This window comes from Phoenix dactylifera, chromosome 10 (assembly GCF_009389715.1).
Source record: "Phoenix dactylifera cultivar Barhee BC4 chromosome 10, palm_55x_up_171113_PBpolish2nd_filt_p, whole genome shotgun sequence".
Classification (NCBI taxonomy): domain Eukaryota; kingdom Viridiplantae; phylum Streptophyta; class Magnoliopsida; order Arecales; family Arecaceae; genus Phoenix; species Phoenix dactylifera.
In genome coordinates, this window is record NC_052401.1 from 7018893 (window position 1) to 7043988 (window position 25096).

General features: G+C 36.2%; 1 protein-coding gene across 1 annotated transcript; it reads right to left on the reverse strand.

The window, feature by feature from the left end:
* Positions 1-267: 267 nt before the first annotated feature.
* On the reverse strand, positions 268-23266 carry LOC103722826 (probable serine/threonine-protein kinase WNK3). The gene is made up of 8 exons (XM_008813520.3): positions 22968-23266; positions 22631-22668; positions 22283-22510; positions 21950-22173; positions 21707-21864; positions 2218-2398; positions 1947-2090; positions 268-1847 (listed from the first exon to the last, which is right to left on the reverse strand). The coding sequence occupies exons 1-8, from the start codon at positions 23055-23057 to the stop codon at positions 946-948; spliced, it is 1965 nt and encodes a 654-aa protein (XP_008811742.1). The 5' UTR covers positions 23058-23266; the 3' UTR covers positions 268-945.
* Positions 23267-25096: the final 1830 nt, after the last annotated feature.

The following is a 25096-nucleotide window of genomic DNA, read 5'->3' on the forward strand; positions in this document are numbered from 1 at the left end:
TCCACGAACACCATACACACACATTTACACTTATTAATGGAGAGAACCAAAGTTGTTTTCGTAGCTTCATATGAATGGTTTTGAAAACAAAACCAAGCACAGCATATTGATCACGACCAAATAAGATAACCCAAATAACAAAATAAAATAAAATCAACAGACACACACATTCACATTTATTAATGGAGAGAACCAAAGTTGTTTTCGTAGCTTCATATGAATGGTGTTGAAAACAAATTCAAGCACAGTATATTGATCACGACTAAATAAGATAACCCAAATAATAAAATAAAATAAAATCAACTTGCATACATAAAACACCGGAATACATTTGTGCATCACTAGAAATTACATGGAAGCCATGAGGAATATCAAGATACTACTATCTCACAGATTCTACAAATATATACAATATGAATTCCAATAATTTATGGGATATATTGAACAATGCACACAAGTTGCTCAGACCTGCTTTCAAGAATTTTTTTTTCTTTTTTCTTCTGAAGCCACAGTCAAGCTGAAAGTTTGCTCTTGAAGAGCATCTATATTGGGCAACACCATCACTGCAGTTGATCTGGATTTGCAGAAACCATATCATGGTTCTATGACATCAAATCAAGAGGATACTTCAGCACACTTTTCAACAGCCGGGCCTTTCTAAGATTCCGATTTATCTCAGTTTCTCACAGGATTAAAGAAGACCCACATCAAAAAAAAAACTTGAATGTTGGATTAGCATATTTGTCCTGCCTCTGAAAGTCAACTCATCCACCTGCAGAATTAGTGGCCATCTATTCTAAAAGCTCAGTGCTTGGTGAAATGTAAGGTTATTCCAAAACACCATTCCAAAGCAAAGCTGGCCATATGAGATGGCAATAACTCTGGTGGTTAGAAGGAACAACAGCCACCAGAATATCCTGCATACAGTTCCCTGTAACAGTGGATCTATTTAACATTAATTTTCAAGCAACATTTATCTAATGTCGTATTACGAAGTTGAGGAGGCAGTCCCTTTAACACATCTGCTATAGCCATCTCATGCTTCCTTTTTAATTCATCGATTTCTTTTTGCTGCTGGACCATCAAATGCTTTAATTTCTGCACAACAGATTTCACATCCTCCGACTCAATTTCCAATAATGTATTAGACAAGTGTTCATCATCACCCACACGTTGCTCATCAGTGGCTCGATGTTGATTGCAGAACCACTGACTTACAGAAGCCACATCATGACCTTGATTAATCATATCAGCTGGGGATGCATTTTGTAAACCAGGAGATGCTAATGAGGAATCAATTTCCAAATTATCTTTACCACTGCCATTAGGTTGGGGGGAATCTGTCCGCTGGTTAGATGAAGTGCTGCCATGGGACTGATATTCCCTCTGTCCATCATTATTTAAGCCATCATTTTGCTGCTCATAAACCTCAATAGGTGCATCATCACTTGCATGCAGATTCAACTCAACAGAGGCGTTGGACAGTGTAGGACACAGTGGAGACTCCTCGCCAGTTCGCCTAGGAGAACTAGACCAGTACTTCCGACCAGAAGGTAGCCGTTCTAGCACTAGAGCACCAGAGGGATGATCTGATTCATTGGGCAAACGAGAAAGTACATCTTCAGCTTCAGTGTCAAGGTTATCTGAAGCATATGTATTGACATGACCGTCAAGAGCTTCTCCTGGCATCCATTCTGGAACATGGGCCAATATTTCTGCATCTATCATTGCAGCAATTGCTGTAACATCTTGATCTGTAAGGTCTAGCTCAGCAACCATTTCAGTGGCGACACTGATTGATGTGTCTACTTCAATATCAAATGGGAAGTGGATGTTGCGAACTTGACCTGCAGAAAGAAATTAGTGGCAGAAACATTAAGGATGTTCTGAGTAACATATGAAGACCATATGTACAACTAAGCGCCTAAGTCAGCAATTGGAAAAACCTGTTGAATCTGCAATTCGTAGCTTTAGAAATATCGTCTTAATGTCTTTGCGCCGACCTTCGACTGTGAAATCTCGGCCAGTAATGGGCGGTTCTTCTTGTAGACATGCATGGCTGGCACTTGCATTGGAACAGTTGGCATTATCTGCATTGGCAGTCGAATTTTATGAAAAAAGAAAAGGCATGACACAAATCTCAGAACATCTATATTACAAACACCAATACCAAAAACTAGGCCCTTTGTGAATGTACTTGGTTTTTATTTCCTTTACCTGCATGATCGGGAACAGGCTGCAGATAGCTTGATCTTTCATTCTCAATATCTGGTAGCAGAAAAGGATCCCTTAATAATTCTCTTGCAGGCAATCTCTCAGAAGCACTGGCAATGCATTTTTCTATAAATCGTTTAATTGTAGGATCCTTCACCTTTGCCAATGATGCAGGCTTGACTCCCTACATAACAAACAATAAAAGAGTAGGGACCAGACAAGCAGGAAATTCATAGTTTTGAAGATGCCAATCTATGATGAGCAGCTATGAAACACAGACATGGATACAGATACAACAAAATATGGATATGCTGACACGAAAAACCTTAAAAAGTAAGAAATGATTTGGCTAGGATATATCAATGGATATCTATATGTATATAGATAAAAATATACACAAATATACATGTACACATTACATATATGTATGTATATATTTATGTACACACACCAAGGTAGGCTGAACCGGTACCGGTAGGCATACCGGTCGCTTACCAGACCGGTTCGAGACCAATTCATACAAGAACTGGTTCGGTACGAACCGGTCTCCTACCCCCCCCCCCCTCCTTTTTTTTTTTGGTTCCCATCCGCACGCGGACGCATAGATAAAGGCCACAGAGTGGCATTAAATGCCATACTGTGGCATTTATGACCTGCGTGCTGCCCCGCACGGATGAACTGGCCCACGCCTGCTCGGGTGCACTGCCTCGCGCGTGGCGCTCTGCCCGAGGGAGCGCGTGGCCCTTTCGGCCACACGCTCTAACACCACGGCGCGCACGCTGTGATTAAAAAAAAAATTGGCATACCGGTGTGAACTGGTCAGTTTGCACCGGTACATCACCGATACACGACCGGTACGACAGACGTACCAACTGGTTTTCTAAATAAAAGCTTCCGATGCCGAGACCAACCTGGACCGGTTCATACCGCCCCGTACCGGCCAGTACGGGCCGGTATGGCATACCCTGACACACGCACATATATAAGCATCCGTGGAGCATACCAGGTCATTAAAATAGCATAGCCCATACTTTATATGATATCATCAAACATATTACGAGCCCATGATCTATTTATCATTGAAATCCATGGACCATGATCAATAACCCATACTTTATATGGGTTCCCTTGATTTTTAGCCAACCCTAACTAGTTTGGGATTAAGGCTCAGTTTAGTTGAGTTGATTTGAATTGGTATAATCGTTATGTTTCCTTACCTTGTCTGGCCCACAAAATCAAGTCTTTATATAATTCTCAAAAAGAACACCTAAAAAAATGTTTGTACAGAAGATCATTCCAAATAGAAGTGAGCTTGCTCAGAGTAGTTAGGTCCAGCAAAGTTCGTTGAACCGATACTGGGACCCATTTCGGTCGGCAGACAGATCAGTACGGTATCGGTTCGGTACCGTACTGACACAATACACTTAGGCGTGCCGGTTCCGTACCGGCATGCCCATTTTTTTTAGAGTTTTTTCAAGTTAATAACTACCAGCATGCCCATCTTTTAGAGTTTTTTCAAGTTGATTTAATTAGTAATCAATCTTTTCAAACTTTTTCAATAGATTTAAGTCTAATTTGATGTTTATTTGATATTTTTTTGATATTTTTTGATGTTTCTATGATCCCGTTTTAAACTAAATGATGCATCTTATTGTTTTAAAATAATGCAAAATATAAAATAATTAGTGAGATATTGCATGCTACAAAAAGAAAAATAAAATATCCTCAAATTAAGTAGACAGATGACAAATATAAAATAATACAACCAATTATATTTATTTAAAGTACAACATACATACTGGTATCTATAATCTCGTCGAGTGGTGATACCTCACGTAGATATCCGAATCATTAGCATAGTCAAAAGACACATCAACCCACCCCCCTAACCAAACAGGTTGTAGTATCGTATGTTCATCCCATAAGGAACGCGTTCCAAATTATAAGCACTCTCAGATCTCTCGCTGAAGCTCTGGCTTTGAGAGATCCTCTAGCTGATAAATTGGTTAATAAAACGACTGTGAAGAGGCCCATCCGAATAGGTCGGCAGCAAAATCCGACCCGTAAGATGCTTCAGGTTGTATACGACAGTAATCACTGGAAGATGCCTTAGACACACCATATCCATGTTCGTATCCATATGGGTCATAGGCTGCTTGTAGCTACGGGTAATAGGATCCAGTATACGACTCAGAACTTGATACGTCTATAGATTCCATCTACAGATTCATCTGCAGCTGCATCATGTCCTCTTAAATGACCTCGAGGAGCCCGTCTACTATATGCAATTAGATTTTTGCGGGCTCCACCAGATTGTGCACCGTGGTCTCTATCCTGTGTAGCATGCGTAAACTGAAACTTACCGGTGGATCGAAAACCATCCTGTGGTTGTCTCATAAATGGTAGTCTCATGTTCTCCACTTTTTTTTGGCCAGTCGATCCATGACCACCAGAATTGCTGCTCCTGATCTCTGAATTTGAGTGAACTGGCTCCTCTACACTCTCCATTGGGGTTGCAGGTGCTTTTTATTTTTTTTTGTGTGCTGGATAGCTGCCTTTTCACTATTCATGCCGCTCGCTGCCTTCTTACCCTTCGTGCCACTCGCTACCTGGCTATGTTGGAAGGATGTATGCCGCCCTTCTGACCAAGTCGACTGGATAGTGTAGTGGCCTCGTCTAAGCATCTCTCGATCATATCTCTGAGAGGATGCCTCGAACAAGAAGTCATGTGATGACCAGCTCTCTTGTGACTGTGGCTGATCAGCAAGAAAGATGCGTAGAATATTGCCCTCTGCCCATTGCCTTGTATCAACCCTAGCCTCACTGACTACAAAACTGGCCCGTCGTGGAGGCGATCCTCGCTCATCAAGTTCTGGTTCTGGCTCTTGCTGCTGGCCCATAAGCCATCCGATTATAGATCATCCTCCTGCAGTTGCTGATGATCTGGATATCTACGAGAGACATTGCCATTTGACTCGATTTTAGATATCGGCTTGGAACCGGTACCGAACCGGAACCGTACCAGTGCCGGTGCTCACCGGTACGCTGGTACGTTCGGTCCGGCGAACCTTGATACAAATCATAAAATGATTAGTTATCGATTTTAGATATCGGCTTGGAACCGGTACCGAATCGGAACTGTACCGGAGCTGCCGCGCGCGCGGACATCAAAAAACAAAAAAAAAATACGTGTCCGCGGACGCGTCAAATGCCACAGAGTGGCATGAAAAATGCCACTCTATGGCATTTAATGCCCCCACGCGGGCTGGCAGCCCGCGTGGGCACGGTGCCCCGCGCGGGAACCGCGCTTGGGCGCGATTCTCTGCTGGGGAATCGTGCGAGGGCTCGGTTCCTACGCGGGGAATCGCGCGTGGGCGCGCGTCCGTGCGCGTTTCCCAAAAAACAACAAAAAGAAAAAACGCATCCACAGACGCGTCAAATGCCACAGAGTGGCATTTAATGCCCCCACGCGGGCTGGCAGCCTGTGTGGGCATGGTGCGCCGCGCGGGGAACCGCGCTCGGGCACGATTCCCTGCTGGGGAATTGCGCGAGGGCGCGGTTCCTGCGCGAGGAATCGCACGCGGGCGCGCATTCTCCGCTCACGCGTCCGCGCGCATTTAAGCCACTCTGTGGCATTAAGAGGCCCACGCGAGCTCCAGCCGCGTGGGCGCTCTTCCCCGCGCGCCCACACGCGGGGAAAGAGTGGCTCGAACCGTCGCGAACCGGCCCGGTTCGCACCAGTCCAAGTACAGAACCAAACGATTCCAACCCAATTTGGGTCAGAACCGTTTTTAAACGCTGTACCGTACCGGTGCCCGTCGGCACCAGTTCGGTACAGGCTGAACCGACCAGTTTCGGTCGGTTCAACATACCTTGATTTGTATCATTTTAAAATAATAAGATGCATCATTTAGGTTAAATCGGAATCATAGAAACATCAAAATATCAAAAAGACATCAAATTAGACTTAAAATTATTGAAAATTTTCAAAAAGAGTGATTACTAATTAAATCAACTTGAAATACTCCATTAAAAAAAATTGGGCATGCCAGTACGGAACCGACATGCCCTACTGTACGGGTCTCGATACTGGTTTGGCGGACCTTGCCTATTGGCATTGTATGAATCATAAGAGAGATCAATATAGACCACCACTTTAGTCCATAATACCAAAGTGAAAGGCTTCAAGTAATAGAACACCTTCCGTGTGATACTCTGGAGACCGGGTCCAAAATTCATATCTTTAAAACTTGAAATAGAAAAATATAGGAGCAGATATAGAGTTCAAAAGCATTATGTTCTAGGTATTTACATCCACCAACCACCACTTGTCACCCACTTTTGGATATTGGCACAAATTTATCATCATAGATTTGATATATTTTGCACATATTCTATTATACCTTCCTTGGGTATAGAAATGCTTCGACTCTTCCTAGGCCAAGGCTAAGATGAAGTTTCTATGAGGAATTGTTACCAGCATTTGAGTTACGCATTAATTGCATACACTAATAACTCAAGCTTGAGAATTTTTACTCCAACACATCAGGCATCTTAGTAAATTGTTTGATATGATGGCCTTCTTAGTCTAAGTAAACATACAATTCTGGAATTATGTTAACTTGGGTATAAAAACAACTAATTATAGGGTACCAAACCAGGCATTTTGACACTAGGATAATAATTTAAAGCTATGGAAGGTTACAAGTTTCAAAAGTTCCCATTTGGTTGATGAGTGCACGTAGGATCTTTAGATTGAATCAAGGTCTTCAGAACCTAGGCTAATGGGGAAAAAAAAAGATAGATATATTGCAAAAATTAATTACAAAACACTTAAAGAAATTCACTTCATCAAACAACCAAAAAAAATATGAGGATGATAGTGTTATTTTGATGATTAACAAGCAATTATCTAAAGCATGCTATAAGCTAAATTGATGCTTCATTTATAAGTTCATTACTCTCAGTACATTTGTTTAATTGAGAATATATATATGGTCTTGTTCATTTGAGTGAATCTAACCTTAAGAATGCAGCAAAGTGTGGATTGAGTCGACCCATAGGTTGATTGGGTCGACCCCGGCACATCAAGGAATCATCTGGCACACTCCTGCAAAAACAGCACAAATGAACAGTGAGTTGGGTCGACCCAAGGTAGGCATGAGTCGACCCAACCTCCAAAGAACCTCAAAATGCAAAGGAAAAATGGTTCTCTGGATTTACTGAGAGGGTCGACCCAAGATGAAGTTGAGTCGACCCAAGCTTGAGTCGACCCAAAGAAAGGTTGAGTCGACCCAAGTGAAGAAAGGCTGAAATTCAAGGTTCTGATTTTCCTGAGTTTGGGTCGACCCAAGAAAAATGTTGAGCTGACCCAAGGTTTGAGTCGACCCAAAGAAAGGTTGGGTCGACCCAAGGCAACAGAAGGCTGAATTTCAAGTTTCTGTGTTTTCTGAGAGGGTCGACCCAAGGAATGTTTGAGTCGACCCAAGTGAAGGTTGGGTCGACCCAAGGACAGGTTGAGCCGACCCAAACACGGGCTGAACATAACGGCTAGTTGTGCAGAAATGCTTTTTGGACTCCCAACGGCTATAAACGGCTAGTTTCTTCAATCCAACGGTCAGAAAGGACTATTTGGAGGTTGGAGAAGTATTTAAGAGGGAGTATTCATCAGAGGAAGCAAGCTTTTGGGGAAAATACATCAAGTGCATTCAAGAGAGAACCCTAGCAAGACAAGCTTCATCAAGAGCTTCATTCAAGAATCAAAGAAAGGGATTGAGCAGATTCAAAGAGGCATTAAGAGCTCCTTCCCCCATTGAAGAGTGAAGCTTTCTTGACCAAGAAGAGCAAAGCGACTTCAAAGCGATAATTTCTTTCTAACTCTTCTTGTTGTTCATATTGCTTTATATGCTCATCTAGGAGTTTAAATCATTTCTTTTCATTTGTATAAACACTTTGTAAAGGTTCGTTGGTAAGCCCGCAAAACCAACAAAGGTTCGTTGGTAAGCCCGCAAAACCAACAAAGGTTTTTGGTGAACCCGGAAAACCAAAGTTGTATAGGTTCGTTGGTGAGCCCGCAAAACCAACAAGGTCTTTGGTGAGCCCGAAAAACCAAGTGTATAGGTTCGTTGGTGAGCCCGTAAAACCAACAAGGTTTTTGGATTGTGAGCCCGGAAAACAATCCAACTGTAATCCGCAAGATTATAGTGAATTCCCAAGGGTACGCTTGGGGAGTGGACGTAGGTGCTAAGGAGAGCACCGAACCACTATATATTGGTGTGTTTGCATTGTGTTTGTGCTTTCATTTTCTCTTGCTTTATCTTCTCTTCTTGCATTAGATTAACTCACTTAAATAACCTAAGAGAGCATCCATCGCACTTAATTTAGAAAGTTTTAAAAGTACCAAAAATTTAGAAGAAACCAATTCACCCCCCCTCTTGGATTGTCACCTTGGGCAACAAGTGGTATCAGAGCAAGGTGCTCTAATAGTACCCATTGATCTCACAATCAAGAGTTAAAGATCATGACAATCCAAGTGGGATGTTCTATAGGAGAGGGACAATTAATTGATAGACCACCTCTATTTAATGGCACAAACTACACTTATTGGAAAGCTAGAATGAGGATATTCATTCAAGCTTCAAACTATGAATTATGGTACATCATTACTAGAGGCCCTCACTCACTCTCTCACACTATTAATGAAAAAGACTTAGCACAATTGAATGCTAATGCTATGAACATACTATATTGTGCTATCCATGAAACTGAATTTAATAAAATCTCTGCATGTTTATCTGCTAAGGAAATCTGGGATACTTTAGAAAATATTTATGACAATATTCTGTTTAGCTCACATATGCTTCAATTACATACTAACAGTGAGCCTGCAGAAAACGATGTTGAATCTCCCAATCCGGAAGAAAGAACAACAAATGAAGAATTCGGTGATGAAAACAAGGATCCATACCCAAACACCGAAAAATTCAAAAGCTTCCTAAAGACAAAGAAGAAGAGGAAGCAAGAAGAAAGTAAGAAAGAGATAAAAAGGAAGAAAGCCTTGACCAAGGAAGAGTCAAGCAAGAAAATAAAAGTTGGGAGCAACAATGATGATACTAGCTCCAAAGAAGTACAAGGGGTAACTAACTTGTGCTTTATGGCACAAGAAGATAAGGTACAATCTGAATCTACTCTTACATCAAATGATTTTCAAGAAGAATTTTCTTATGATGAATTATTAAATGCTTTTCATGAATTGTATTGTGAATGTAGAAAACTAGCTATGAAGAATAAAAATTCTAAGAAACTAAATCTAAAAATTTCAAAAGAAAGAAATTCTTTTGCTGAAATACAAGACAAACTAAATTCTGAAAATGAAAGCTTAAGGTTAAATTCAGAACAATTGATTCAGAAAAATCAGAATTTAATTAAAGAAAATCAAAACCTAAATGAAGAAATCAACCAATTAAAATCTTTTATTAACAAATTCACTGTAAGTTCAGAAAAATTAAAAACGATGTTTGAAAGCCAACATGCTGTTTTTGATAAATCAAGACTTGGCTGGATTCCTTTGCTCAATAATAAAACCCTAAAGAAAAAGGTTATCAATTTGCCAAGCAAACCATCAAATAAGATAACTTATTTCAAATATAAAAAGATTGGGCATAAAAACTTTATTTATGGTTCTAATTCGAATAAATCAAATGGTAAAGTTATTACGATTAAACAAATTTGGATTCCAAAAGGAACCATATGCACTAACCCTCAAGGACCCAAGCAAGCTTGGGTACCCAAAATGAAAAATATGAGGGTATAGATGTAGGTGTGCCAAGCTACCCATGGAACAAATGAAATTTTCATACAAATGGGTGCATTGACACATAATTAAAGATAAGTCTCATTTTATTCATTAAATTTAGTATAAGGTTTAACATTCTACTTCGTGCATTGAAATTATCTTTTTTATGAAATTACGATACTCTCTGCATCAAAGTTTTTAAATGCCTCATATGTTAAATTTTATCTCAACGAGTTTAACATGAAACTTTCTAGTGCTTGCATCATGATAAGAAAACAATGAATGGATATATATATAACCTTCTTCTTCAAGTTTACAAAAATCTAAATTTCCTCTCTAGTATAAACACTTGATGCTGATTTCATACCTTCATGTTAAAACTTTATTGAGCATAATACTTATGAAATCTTATTTCATTATTTGTGAAGGTATGAGTATAATTTATCATAATATCACTCATTCCTTATGTGATTATTTGAAATATATTATGATTTACTCTATAAGTCGCATGTATGCATCATATGTTTCAATCATAAATGATTAATGTGTCGTGATCATAATGAAAATTCTACTAAAAAGTTTTATAACAATGATTTTTTTTGTAATTCTCAAGACTATTCAAAAAAATCTAAGATTAATAAATCTGATCTTTAAAGTGTCTCATTTAGTATAATCACTGTATCCTTGATTGAATGATTAATATCCTTACATAAAATTATCTCGAATTCTATTGATTAATGTTAACACGTCATGTTTAATCTGAGCATAAAAATATTCTAAAAGTATGAATATTAATTCCTTTGAACCATCTCCCATAAGTCAAATATAAAATCTTAATTAATCTAAAAGAAAATTGCCTATCTCTCTAAAACAAGATTATTTGTATTGAAAGCCGAATCATAACCAGAATTTTGATAGAAACAACTATTTAAAATAACTTGATTAAAACTTAACTGGTATATCTTATTGATAATTATTTTAAGCAAATAGAATCTAAGCTAAATTGCTTCTGAAAATAAAAAAAAAATTGGTTTGACTTTGATAAATCTTCCTATTGCCTCACATGGGTGTCCTTGAACCATATTATTTAATAAAATTATCTCTTTAGTTCAAGTGACTTGTGCTTGCTTATATTTAGACAATCTCTTGAGTAAAGTGACTTAATATTCAATTATTGTCATATCTTATGTTGAGTCATCTAGCTAAAGAAATATATTGTATGAATGTTTTGTATCTTGAAGAAACTAATGACTTTCCTTCAAGAAAGAAAAAGAGTTTATTAATGATACAGGATTTATGAGCAAGAAATTTCAACTTGAAGGACACCTTGATGAAAGATACAATAAACATTCCTTGCAAACAAAAAAAAGGAGAGAGATTTTCTTCAGCCAAGGGTGTAAAGAATCTAAAAGGTATTTGGCTTGAAGAATGCTAAATACACTGGTAATCTAAACTCTTCTCTTGTGAGTTAGTTGAGCAAAATCAATAATCTGAAATTATATGGTAGCATGATTAAACCTTTAATTGCTGATCATCTTGATATCATGCTTCATTCTCATGCTAGTGATGATTGTTTCATGGTGTGATTAAATTGAAGTTTACTTTTTCCTATATAATGCATAACCATGAAATACACAAGTTTATGCCTCAAATCTCTAATTCAAAATAACTTGTGATAAGCTATGAATCATTGGGCATAATGAAAATGCTGTTTGCATGATATATATTTATATGCAGCATATTAGATTAATTCTTTATTCTGCTCTTTCATGTAACTACTTGAAAATAACAAAAAGATAGAGAGATAAAGAAAAAGAAAATGAACATTGCTCAGAAGAAGTAAAAGCTAAGTAAATACTCCAATCTTAAGTAAAAGCAGCACAAGCATAATATATTCAGCATATTTGTGAGACTTGTGTGAACATTCTTTTGGAAGGGATAAAATCCGTAATTAATTATATTTAAATAGGGAGAGTTTGGAGTGAATATCTTGTTGCTAAAGAGAATAGTTTAACATTTCTACATTGCTCATTATAGGGATGGTGCCAATGGAGAGGCTAGTGGTAGTACCCGGCACTATTTGACCCAACTATTCGGTGCAGGGCATATTAGGGACGGCACAAGAGGGAGGCTAGTGGTAGTACCTCGTGCCCCTTCCAACTCCACCGGATAGGGAGCAAATAGAATATAGAGCATAGAAAAGTAAAACCGAAAAATAAATGAAGATAATCAAAATGTTCATTGAATGGTTAAAGAAAGAAATTAAAAATTTGGGGAATGAATGATAAATAAATAAAAATATATAAGAAGGTTGTGAAAAATCAAATAAAGTTTGAATCACTTGAAAACACACCTTAAGGATAAAATCAGTGCTAAATTGTATTTAAATAAAGAAAATTTTATTTGAAAAGAATTGATTTTGATCCATGACATGCTTGTTATGTTTTGCATATTTTGAATTATGTGTTTTCAATATTCAAATAGCAAAGATCTTTCGTAGATATAACTTGTAATGCTTTATGCCTATAAATTTTGATTGAAACATGTTATTACCAACAACAACATCATTTTGTTTTAATGAATATATTTTGAAAAATAAAAAAAATTTAATTTGTATTTGCAAATTAGGCAAAATGGATTGATTCTGACATATCTTTTATCTTGCCTAACATTAGTACATAATATCCTCCAATTTGTACCAAAATTCAATATGAATTACAAAGATTCTAGATGTGCTCTAATGTTCTTGAAATATGTGTCTTCAATCTTAATAATTTAAGATGAGCTACAATGTAGAAGATGCATATCTCAAATTATAATCCTGAAAGGCTCCTTGAAAATTTTTATGAAATTCAGAATCTGATGTTGTATAAAAGCTTAAACTTAATTTAAAAATGCCTCTATCATTATATTTTTGTAACCTTCATTATATGCTTCAATGATTGCATCATTTTGGGGAATAACTCAATATGAATTTCTAGATAAAATTACAGCTTAAGAAAAATAGAATAATTCTGATGCCTTGATTGCTTGCCCTGATACGCATCTGAAACATATCATTTCTTATCTTCAAAGTGTACTAATATTGGTCTGAATGATGTGTCTTTTGATGATCTTGATTGCAAACAAATATTTTTTAATATATGATTTTATTTTGATATTGAAAAGATTTATTGTGCTTCATATATACATTGCTGAAAAACCTTGATTAAGAAATTGAGTTCTATAAATACATATACTTCAATGGTCATCTATATATTTTTTTTCCCTCTCCTACATTGTTAAAGACTTTCATCAAAATATATATGTATATATATTATTAAAAGAGTGAATGATCTCAAGTCTAGAAATATTTCAGCTCACTCAAATGATTCTTAAAAGAAAGAAAATGTAAATGCTCTTGAAAGAATTTGAGCTTCAAATGAATCATTTTCTGATTAATATTTCAGTACATTTTCTCAAAGATTAAGAGGAAGCATAACTTGTTCTTAAAAGATTAAAAAGAGTGATTGCTATAAATTTTGAATAACTCTAGATCACTCTACATTCTTGATATCATAAAGTTTCAGTTTTATTCACGTTTATCATTAAAATCTGAAATTCAACAAAAGAAAAGAAAGTTTAAAAGAAAATGCATCTTTTGAGGGGGAGCTTTAAATACTCAATCTCTTTATTGAAAATTATCTTCAAACTCTAAACTCTCAAATGGAATGATTAATTAAGGGAGAGAAAGAAAATTTCAGAGGGAGAAATCATATAGAACTTAATCGTATAAATTCGCATCTAAAGATGAGACAAAGAATACTAAATGTAAAGTGGTATTAAACTATGTGCTTTATTGAATATCTTTTGAAAGTTGGATTTCCATCTGTATTCATCGGTAAATCATTTATTTCTGAAAATTAATTGACAAGGATTCCGTCTGTCTTAGTATCGAAAATTTATCTTGAATCTACTTATGAGTTCTTATTGGCTTGCACCTTAGTGTTTCAATCCTAAGCCAATTCATTTTAATTGATTTTGATGTTATGATCTTTAAAGGAGTAAAAGAAAGTCTTTAAGAGAGCCTTAAAAGAACTTTCAAAGCCCTAAATTTAATGTATCCTACATTGCATAAATTCATGTTTTGGTATCTATGCCCCAATACTTTTATATCATGAAAGAACTTTGAAGTCATTAAGAATTAAGGATTCAACATAATCTTATATTTTTCGAGTATATAAGTTTTGATCTTTATCTGCTCTTATATTATACTCTAAAAATTAATTAGATTGCTCTCATTTTGCTATATACTTAATATATTAAAAAAAAAATGTTGGATTTTCATCCGTGCCTTTCTTTGAATATTATTCTTGATACTTCTTGAAATAACATGAAAAAGATTCCATCTACACTTGATTTCAAAACTATCTTTGGAATCTACATTTAGAGATCACTTCTGGCTTACATTCTAAATATCTCATTCCTAAAGCCAACCACATAGAAATAAGATATCATTTTATTAGGGATCATGTGCAAAATGGAAACATATGAACATATATGCACTGAAAAACAATTAGCCAAGATAGATTCTGCACGCTAAGGAGGAAATTAGGCATATGTGATCCGTCTTATTGAAGAGATATAAAAGGAAGCAAGCAATCTCATGATACATTCCTCTCATTTCTAAAAAAAACCTATGAAACATGAGTCAAACTTGTAATCTATAGATTCCTTACTCATGTATCATTGTCCCATAAAGAGTTTATAAGGATTGGAAGCAAGGAAAACATTTTAGAAGCAAAACGGAAGAGAAAAGAAAAATTCTGCACTTGGGTCAACCCAACCCAGAATAGGGTCGACCCAACGTTGAGTCGACCCAAGAAGTTTCTTGAGTCGACCCAACGTCGGGACCCCACTGTTAAAAGGGGGACCCGTGAGCTATCTGGGGCACTGTTTACCCTTTGTCCTCTTCCGAAAACCCTATTTCCCACTCTCAATTAGAGTCTCCCTAGGCTGATCTTAGCATCTATATCTAGAGCCTAGGCTAGAAATCTAGTTCTCGTATGTATCTTGCCTTTTCTCATATGTATCTTGCTTTTTCCCTTATGAATCTTGTCTTTCCCTTATATCTTTAAATCTTGATTGTGGAACATTGTACTTTTCATCATTTTGAGCATTAATATATGAAAATGTTCCTATTTTGATCAATGAAGTCTGAAGTTTGTTCTTTATTGCATCTTTTCCTATATATATGTTTTTGATGATAACAAAAAGGGGGAGAAGAGAAGGAAAGAGTATATAAAAGAGAAGAGAAGGAAAGATAGAGTATATAAAGGGAGAAAGAGTGTATAAAGGGAGAAGAAAAGAGTATATAAAGGGGGAGACGAAAAGATAGAGTATTCACTCTAAGAAAAGAAAGAGTATTTCATTTGAGAAGAAAGAGTATTACTTTTGTGAGAAAGAGTGAGTAAAGAAGTTATGAAAAGAAAAGAGAAATAAATGGGCAAACAAATTGAAAATCATATAAGAAAGCTTACATATCTAAGGGGGAGCAATTTGTAACAATGAAAATCATCAAATCAAAAATTTCTATCATAATTCAGAATTTGGCACATATAAATTCAGAATTTGGCACGCTCCTTTCGCACCCCGATACATAAGCTGAAACTCATATGTTATCTCAAATTTTTGAAGTTTCATTGCTAATGAATTATAAATGAAAGGGGGAGCCATTCAAAAAGTCAAATTGGCAACTTTTGAATGATATAGGGGGAGATTTCACAAGTATATATGAAAAGCTGAAATTCAGAAATTTAATCCCTCTTATAAACTGATTTTAAAGACAAGTATCAATAGGCTTATACTCTTTATTTTGTAATCATCAAAAAGGGGGAGATTGAGGATGATAGTGTTATTTTGATGATTAACAAGCAATTATCTAAAGCATGCTATAAGCTAAATTGATGCTTCATTTATAAGTTCATTACTCTCAGTACATTTGTTTAATTGAGAATATATATATGGTCTTGTTCATTTGAGTGAATCTAACCTTAAGAATGCAGCAAAGTGTGGATTGAGTCGACCCATAGGTTGATTGGGTCGACCCCGGCACATCAAGGAATCATCTGGCACACTCCTGCAAAAACAGCACAAATGAACAGTGAGTTGGGTCGACCCAAGGTAGGCATGAGTCGACCCAACCTCCAAAGAACCTCAAAATGCAAAGGAAAAATGGTTCTCTGGATTTACTGAGAGGGTCGACCCAAGATGAAGTTGAGTCGACCCAAGCTTGAGTCGACCCAAGCTTGAGTCGACCCAAAGAAAGGTTGAGTCGACCCAAGTGAAGAAAGGCTGAAATTCAAGGTTCTGATTTTCCTGAGTTTGGGTCGACCCAAGAAAAATGTTGAGCTGACCCAAGGTTTGAGTCGACCCAAAGAAAGGTTGGGTCGACCCAAGGCAACAGAAGGCTGAATTTCAAGTTTCTGTGTTTTCTGAGAGGGTCGACCCAAGGAATGTTTGAGTCGACCCAAGTGAAGGTTGGGTCGACCCAAGGACAGGTTGAGCCGACCCAAACACGGGCTGAACATAACGGCTAGTTGTGCAGAAATGCTTTTTGGACTCCCAACGGCTATAAACGGCTAGTTTCTTCAATCCAACGGTCAGAAAGGACTATTTGGAGGTTGGAGAAGTATTTAAGAGGGAGTATTCATCAGAGGAAGCAAGCTTTTGGGGAAAATACATCAAGTGCATTCAAGAGAGAACCCTAGCAAGACAAGCTTCATCAAGAGCTTCATTCAAGAATCAAAGAAAGGGATTGAGCAGATTCAAAGAGGCATTAAGAGCTCCTTCCCCCATTGAAGAGTGAAGCTTCCTTGACCAAGAAGAGCAAAGCGACTTCAAAGCGATAATTTCTTTCTAACTCTTCTTGTTGTTCATATTGCTTTATATGCTCATCTAGGAGTTTAAATCATTTCTTTTCATTTGTATAAACACTTTGTAAAGGTTCGTTGGTAAGCCCGCAAAACCAACAAAGGTTTTTGGTGAACCCGGAAAACCAAAGTTGTATAGGTTCGTTGGTGAGCCCGCAAAACCAACAAGGTTCTTGGTGAGCCCGGAAAACCAAGTGTATAGGTTCGTTGGTGAGCCCGTAAAACCAACAAGGTTTTTGGATTGTGAGCCCGGAAAACAATCCAACTGTAATCCGCAAGATTATAGTGAATTCCCAAGGGTACGCTTGGGGAGTGGACGTAGGTGCTAAGGAGAGCACCGAACCACTATATATTGGTGTGTTTGCATTGTGTTTGTGCTTTCATTTTCTCTTGCTTTATCTTCTCTTCTTGCATTAGATTAACTCACTTAAATAACCTAAGAGAGCATCCATCGCACTTAATTTAGAAAGTTTTAAAAGTACCAAAAATTTAGAAGAAACCAATTCACCCCCCCCCTCTTGGATTGTCACCTTGGGCAACAAAATATGATGTCAAAAAATCAACTAAAGCCTAGAAGAAAGCTGGCCCTAATACCAGTTCAACGTAATCAATAGTCAACCCTAAGACATGGAGAAGAAGAGAAGATTTAGGTCACTAAAAAGAGAACAGTTGTGGTGGAAAGTTACTATTAATGAACTAACTTAAACAAGTGAAGTTTCATTTGACACTAGAAACACTTGCACTTTTCTGTTCTTGATCAACACAAAGGGAAGGGAACAAGAACAAGAAAAGAAGTTTTCGTTCATGGTCATAACAAAGGAAAGGGAGGAACAAAAAGAGAAACAATGTTTCAAGGGAAAGAAGACACAATCTCTACTATTTTAGCGACAAAAGGTGTCTATTTTTTGAGAAACTATACTGCCCTTCAATTGCCAAACTCTTTTTTCTAACTTTTCTCTAATCACAATCTCCCAAGTAACTCCCTACATTTCCGGCTCTTGTCTTCCGGATAAATCCAGTCTTTTCCATGCTCCCCAATTCCAGTCTTTCTTTTCTTTTACTCGTGGATATTTTTCTTTTTTTTTCTTTTTCTTTTTGCTTATCACAATCCTAAGTCCTAAGTTTCCACTGGCCTACTCCTTGCCCCCCTCATTCTCACTCACACATGGATTTGTCCGCACATGCAAGATGCTGGTAATGTTAAAAGGGGTGCCAGGGGATTGCATAGCCTTTAGCAAAAAAAAAAAAAGAAAAAGAAGAAGAAGCAAATCCTATTGAAAAATCTAAAATTTAAAATAAACCAGAAATGGTAAACTACATAACCACTTGTAAATTTATTTGAGGGCCTATTTTAGTATTGCATTAGATGGTAACTAGCATAAAGAAAATTTGTCAACAATCTTAACCAATCGTTCAAAAAAAAGAAACAGGTTAAATAATTCAAGATGATGCAATGAACAACTTTACCAACAACAGGTATACAAGATTGTAAATAAAAAATTATTCATATATCAACAAACTTGTCTTTTGAATGTTGTAAACAAAATAAGCTATTATACATAAAGATGGCAAAGTGATAAACTACCTACTTCACATGTCTAGATCCCAACAAATATCCAAACCATCCCAAAAGATAAATATAAGCCTCAACCTCCCAGTATATCCATCACTAAAAAGCTTTTATGAAACAACCAAATCCTGAGGCCATTTAGGTGGCCAGACCTAATTAAGGCAGATTATGGCCTTTTATAAAATTACGTGACTGTTTGTGGGTTAGGAGACATGACAAATGGAAGAAAAGAGGGACCAGAGGTAAAAAAATAAAAGATGGAGAAATGGAAAGAAAGGGAAGGCAGAAAGCAAACACACTTTTTAGAAGTAAAACAAGATGCTTATTGTTGTTATTTAAAGAAGAGACAAAAGATACAGTTGGAAAAAAGAAAAAAAATGAAAAAAAAGGAAGAAAACCAAAGGAATTAAGAGAGGAGAAAAGACAATAGGAAAGAAGAGCAAAACAAAGTAAAAGAAGCAAGTAGTTCATGGACAAGAAACCAATGTTTAAAACTTGGACATTTGGTCAAACTAGAAAAGCTATGGGTTCCTTGGTTCAATCATCTTATAAACGGAAAATGAACTATGACATCAATTTGAAACAAAAATATATTAATCCTTAATTAACTATAAATAAGAATAAGTACATTATCTAGTTATGGTTCCAGCAATCCAGAGTCCTAGGAGGGGCAAACTAGAAACAGACCTAACCTTTGGCTTTTTTTCCTTTTGCAAAAAGTGGCCGCCTCAGGACTCAAACCTATGTCATCGCGCTTGTCAACCCAAGCCTTTTACCATTGCACCAAGCAATGAACCCCATTAATTAATTTAAAAATAAAATATTAAAAATTAAATAAATTTAATGACTAAAATTTCTCCTCTGGAGGTAATGATATGGTCCAACCAGCTCCATCTCTACCTCCAATTCCTAATTAACAACTACTTATAAGTACAAGAGTATATGGAAGATATCAAACTTTATACCAAAAGAACCCCAAAGACAACCAACAGTGAGAAAAAAATCTCAAAATCTCTTCTATCATGAACACTAAAGAATCATAATGAGGGGAAAAATCTCTATTTTCATCAGTCCTAGATTAAGATTATGATGGAACCCCATGATCTCCTCCAACAATTCCCCAATAAAAAATATAAATTATAAAATAAATATATGAAAACTAATCAAAAACTTATATTACCTTGAACCCTTAGTGACATCCCATGGCTTTCCCTCTTCTTTTCTTTCGATCACTTCTTTGGCCCCATCCACAACCCTAGTGCCATCTCCTCCACCCCTAGTCAAACCCAAGACCCAAAGACTCCACCTCTATAAATCATCATCTCCACCTCTCATCCATCTCTCTTAGGATGGTTTACGAGTATATGAACTTTGAAAGGAGGGAGATGTTCACTAGGGAAGGGAAAAGGTCATGGTCTTGCATGACCGGCGAGGAAGGGATAGAATGATGGTCACTTCCACACTCTCATAAGAAGAAAATAAAGTTTTAACCCCTATGTTTCAGTTATAGAGAAAGCAAACCCCTCTTCTTTTTTTTTTTGCTTTAGCAAAAAAAAAAAAGAAGAAGAAGACCAAGGCAGTTTGAATGGCTCCCAGTTGAACCAATTGTTTAAGTGGTTCTTACTGATTTTACATATAAAATAGGTTTTGTCGCTGTATCCAGATTATAGACCTGACATATTGATAGTTCAACCGGTTCAATCGACCAATCAGGTCCGGTATTTTAAACATTGGAAGAAAAAAGTATAGGTAAGAGGCAAAGCAAGGAAAAAGAGACAAGACGATGGAGTGAAAGGATAGGGATTAGAGAACTTGTTGAAGACATAGAAAGAGATAGACTCTAGTTGAGTGAAGCTGCTGATGATGAAAAGGCATTTAATTGAGAAATTTCATCCCAAAAGCTCTTAATTCATAGATTAAATGTCCCCTCCATTATTGACTTATAGCATATAAATATAAAATTAATAGAAATGGTTCGACTAAGCATTCTATATCACTAAAAAAATGTATTATTACAGTATGCAATGAGCACAACCAACCATACAAACAAAAAATAAAAAGAAAGTAGAAAAGTAATTAATGCACCAAGTAAGCAAAACCCATATTAATATCAACCTATTATAATCAACAAATGCAACGTGGACATTCCTCCTACTTCTCTTTAGCTCAAAACCAAAGCCACCTAATTTTAAATATTTTCCTCCTTGAATATATGAATACCCTCCCATAGTACAGATGCCACACCAAGACAAGGACCAGAAAGTTGAGTACTTGTCTAATTGCCTTACCTCTTCTATAGAAGGCACACAACAAACTCAAGGACTCTGCAAAATTGCTCCCTAGGGGTTATACATTTGATATTCAGGGGTTGCTAAGATATGAGGTTTAACTAAAATGAGTTCATATAAAACCTGAAATGGATGAGTTTCACGAAAGCTTGGTTGCTTTTCATAATATCTCTTTTGTAAAATCTAGTAGGTCATAAAACCTGAAAAATAAGTTTTGAGAAAAGCAAGTCTCCCTTTGTTTCTTATAAACCTGTTGCAGAAAATCAGGTTTTATGATTATCTTAAAAACCTCACAGATAACAAGCAGCCCCTAAATAGCATAGCTTTACAAATTAACACAGGGTATGAGAATTAAAGGAGGAAATGGTTCATCAATATCTCCTCGAAAAAATGCATATATCCAGTAATATTATCCTCCGAGAATGCAAAGCTTCCAATGAAATCCATCTTCCATTAGCAGCCTACAATGCCGTCAGCATGTTCTGGCGCAATTGCTTTGGCTGAAATGAAGAGAGATGGGGTCTCCTTGATTTATGCCACACCTAGAATGGAGTCAGCTTATGAATCAATGTGTAATCCATCAAGATCAATGTTTCACAACAATTTAAGGCCCCTTTTCTATATTTAAAAATTTGAAGAGATCCACCTAAAAGCTAAGTTATATCAATTTAAATCTATAATTTTGACAAAAAAAAAGGATAATTTCAAGAAGACAACTCACAATCATAATAACAAGAATCAACCATAAATAACAGCCATCAAGAAGATGGACAAATGAATAAGATTGTTTTGTTTGCAAACACAAGACAAGGCCTTGGAGTAGTTACTTTTCTAACATCTCAAGCCAAAAGAATGATTAAAGATGACAAATATAACGACTTAAATTAGGCAACCTATTATCTCGGCATGTTGGATTTAGAAAACTCACTGATGTCACTTTTTTGTATATTTGTGCTGCATTGGTACATTCGGAATATGGGTACTCAAATGTCACCAGCTCCAGTAAGCACATGCCAAATGCATAAATGTCAACCAGCTCATTGTATTCTTCCTCATATAGCTCTGGAGCCATGAACTCCGGTGTACCTACAATCCAAAAAAAAAAAAGATGAGAAATCCATTAAAGCCTCCAGGATCATTGACAAACTGGACCAACGAAAGCAGCAGTCACCAATAACACTGTGAGCTGAATGAGCATGGAGAAGAATAGCTGCCAATCCAAGGTCACCAATCTTGACCTCACCCTGGTTTCCATTCACAAATATATTGTCACATTTCAGGTCCCTGTGAATAATTGGTGGGTCATGACTGTGGAGGTAGAGAAGGCCACTCAATATTTGTCTGGACCAATTCTTCAATGCTCTTACATCTACATGCTTATGTTTCTTGCGGTACCTAATAAATGAATAAATAAATCAACAAGAAATTATAAACAAATGAAATCATCATTATAAATGAGCTATAATCATAGATAGCAAAGGATCGAGGATGCAAAAATACTGACTGGCGCAATGTCCCAGAGGTGAAGACCTCAGTGATGAAGTTGATATTATCATGCATGCTATCAACCCATGAGTTGTAAAACTTAATTATATTCTTGTGTTTCAGAGTCTTGAGCAAGTGAACTTCAGAATAGAGGCGTTCCAGGTCTTCCGAGTTCCGCAGTACATCAGCCACCTTCACCTGGTTCCAAGCAACTTCTATTCCTTCCAATTCATCAAATGCTTTATAGCTGATAAGTCAACCCCCACCCCCCAAACAAATTAAGGATCCCAAACAGTAGCAAAATTCATCATAAAAACAAACCAGTACAGCGATAACGAAATTAAAACTATAGCATTAAAAAGGATACACTGTCTTGAAAGCGCCCTTTCCTAATATCTCTCCATACTGCACGATGGCAACAACAATTATAATTAGGCTAAGGTAGTTTGTTCAAAGATAAAACCTTTTCAAATAAAATTACCCAAAAAAAAATCAGTGAGACCACAATGTCGCAATCATAAGCACAGATTACATCAATTAACAAACAAATGCATAAAAATGTATCAAATTGTCGTCAAAACTTAACACGACGTGATCTAAAAATCCTTATGAGCAAAACTGCTGCCAAATTCGTGACAAATTAATCGAAAGGAAAAAATTTGGAATGGAAGGATTGGATAAGCTTAGGATTGAATTAAACTTACCCGGCCATAGCGACCGGTTGGATCGACCTCCGAGAACTCGGCGTCCGGCTCGTCTTGCTCCTGCTCGGACGAGCACGAATCTGCCGCCATTCCTTCGAATTCGCAATTCCAACCCCGATTCTTCCTGCGGAACGACCAATTTCTTCCAATTCTTCGAAATTATCACTAGATCCTTCAAGACGAATCCAGACCAACCACTCCGATAACGATCTGGGATTAGAAATTCGATGACGATGGAGAGAGAAAAAGGGTGCGACAGATCAAAACGCTCGTCGTTAACGGGCCAAGGAATTCGAAGGGAAGAAATAAAAAAATAATAGAGGGAGGACTGCCCGAGTTGCCCGGGCTGACCGTGCCAACCGCTTTTTGAACTGCCCGGACTGACCGTATTTTGGAGGTTCTGAAAATTGAGCTTTCGAAAAAGCTATTTAGGTCCCTTTCCAAACTTTGGTAGGCTAAAAAGTATTTTTCTGTCTTCCAAAAATATTTTTAAATTAAATAGAGGTATTTAGTAAAAATTTTAAGAGCTATTTTACTTTTCTCAAAAAGTTAAATACAGCTTTTTAAAAGAAATTTTATTTTGGAGTTTTCTAAAACAGAACTTTTAGGCTCGATCGGAAAGCTTTTGATTACCAAAATATCCGTAATAAAATATAACAATTACACAAAACGTCCCTTTGGTAATTATTTTTTTAATATTATGAAACTGTAATGATAAGTAAAATAAAAAAACATTTTTTTAATAAATTAATAATAAAAAATATTATATAATAAAGTATAATATAATAATATATTAAAGAATTGTTATTTTTGTATAATATTATTATGGTATAATATAATATTGAATACTATAGTATAACAATATAACATAATTTCATATGATCTACTAATGTATTATTAATAGTATAATATTACTATTAATAGGAGAAATACTGGACATTTCGACTTCGGGTCTGACTGACCTCTCTGTTTTCGGACATAAACCAAGGTGAACAACTTCGACTTCCAACCGAAGAGTCACCAACTACGGAGAACAATCGACATGCATCGACAAGGGCTAACGACCTAATGACTGACAACCCTAATAATATGTGATCATGGCAGTCCTACGTCTCACATTAAACTTACATCACACTCTATTTACACAAACTAACTCCCACGCCGCGGCCTTACCACCAACCGTTGTCTAACGTTATTGCACATCACGTTGGCTCAGGTAACAACAAGGTTGGCCCCCCTAAATATGAAGAACAATGAGGGAGATTTAAGGGACGCAATATGCTATCCTTCTCACGGAGCCTTCACTCTGCCAAAATCTTTCCTTTTCATATTATTGCCTCGTTGTTTTGACTTAGGCATCGGAAGTTCCCCATCAAAAACCCTCTAACAAGTGGACTTCTTGCATGCCACCCGTGGAAGAGTCCAGCACCCAATGCCTGAACCATTCTGTTCAGCCTATCTCCAACCGACCTCAAGGTCGTCCGAGCTATGCTCTTATCTCGCTCCGAATACAACGGCAACAACTACAATGCAATATATTGTAATATAATATTTAATATAATGTAATATAAGATAATATAATAGATTAGAATCTACTCTAATAATAGATTATATTAAACTATAGTATAATAATATTATATTTTAAAATATTATTATATATTTAATAATATAACATTATCATAATATTCATATAATAGAATATGATATAATATAGTATAATCTAATATATTATCTTGTTATATTATTAATATTGTACTATATTATTATTATTATTATAATATATTATATTATCAATATAACTATTATTATTATGATAATATAATATTATGAAAGTTAATATATTATGCTATGCTTATAATATATTATATAATAATTCTTATAATATGTTATATTATGATTATGTATTACTACAATAATATAATATATTGTACTATTATAATATAATAATATGACATAATATGTTATTAATTTATTATTATATTATATTATATTTAGTATAACAATATATTATGATAAGATAAGATATAATATAAGATTTAATCATAAAATTTGTTGGTGGGTATTTTGGCCATCAAAAAATTTTATTAAAATAAAAATAGTTTGCCAATATTGGCCAAAAAGTATTTTGG

Coding starts and splice junctions, on each gene's coding strand:
- LOC103722826 (XM_008813520.3), bottom strand. CDS start 23,057: ATGGCGGCAGATTCGTGCTCGTCCGAGCAGGAGCAAGACGAGCCGGAC. Junction 22,174..22,282: donor ACCTCTGGGACATTGCGCCA/GTCAGTATTTTT, acceptor TTCATTTATTAG/GTACCGCAAGAAACATAAGC. Junction 2,399..21,706: donor TATACAAAAAAGTGACATCA/GTGAGTTTTCTA, acceptor TTTGTTATGTAG/GGAGTCAAGCCTGCATCATT.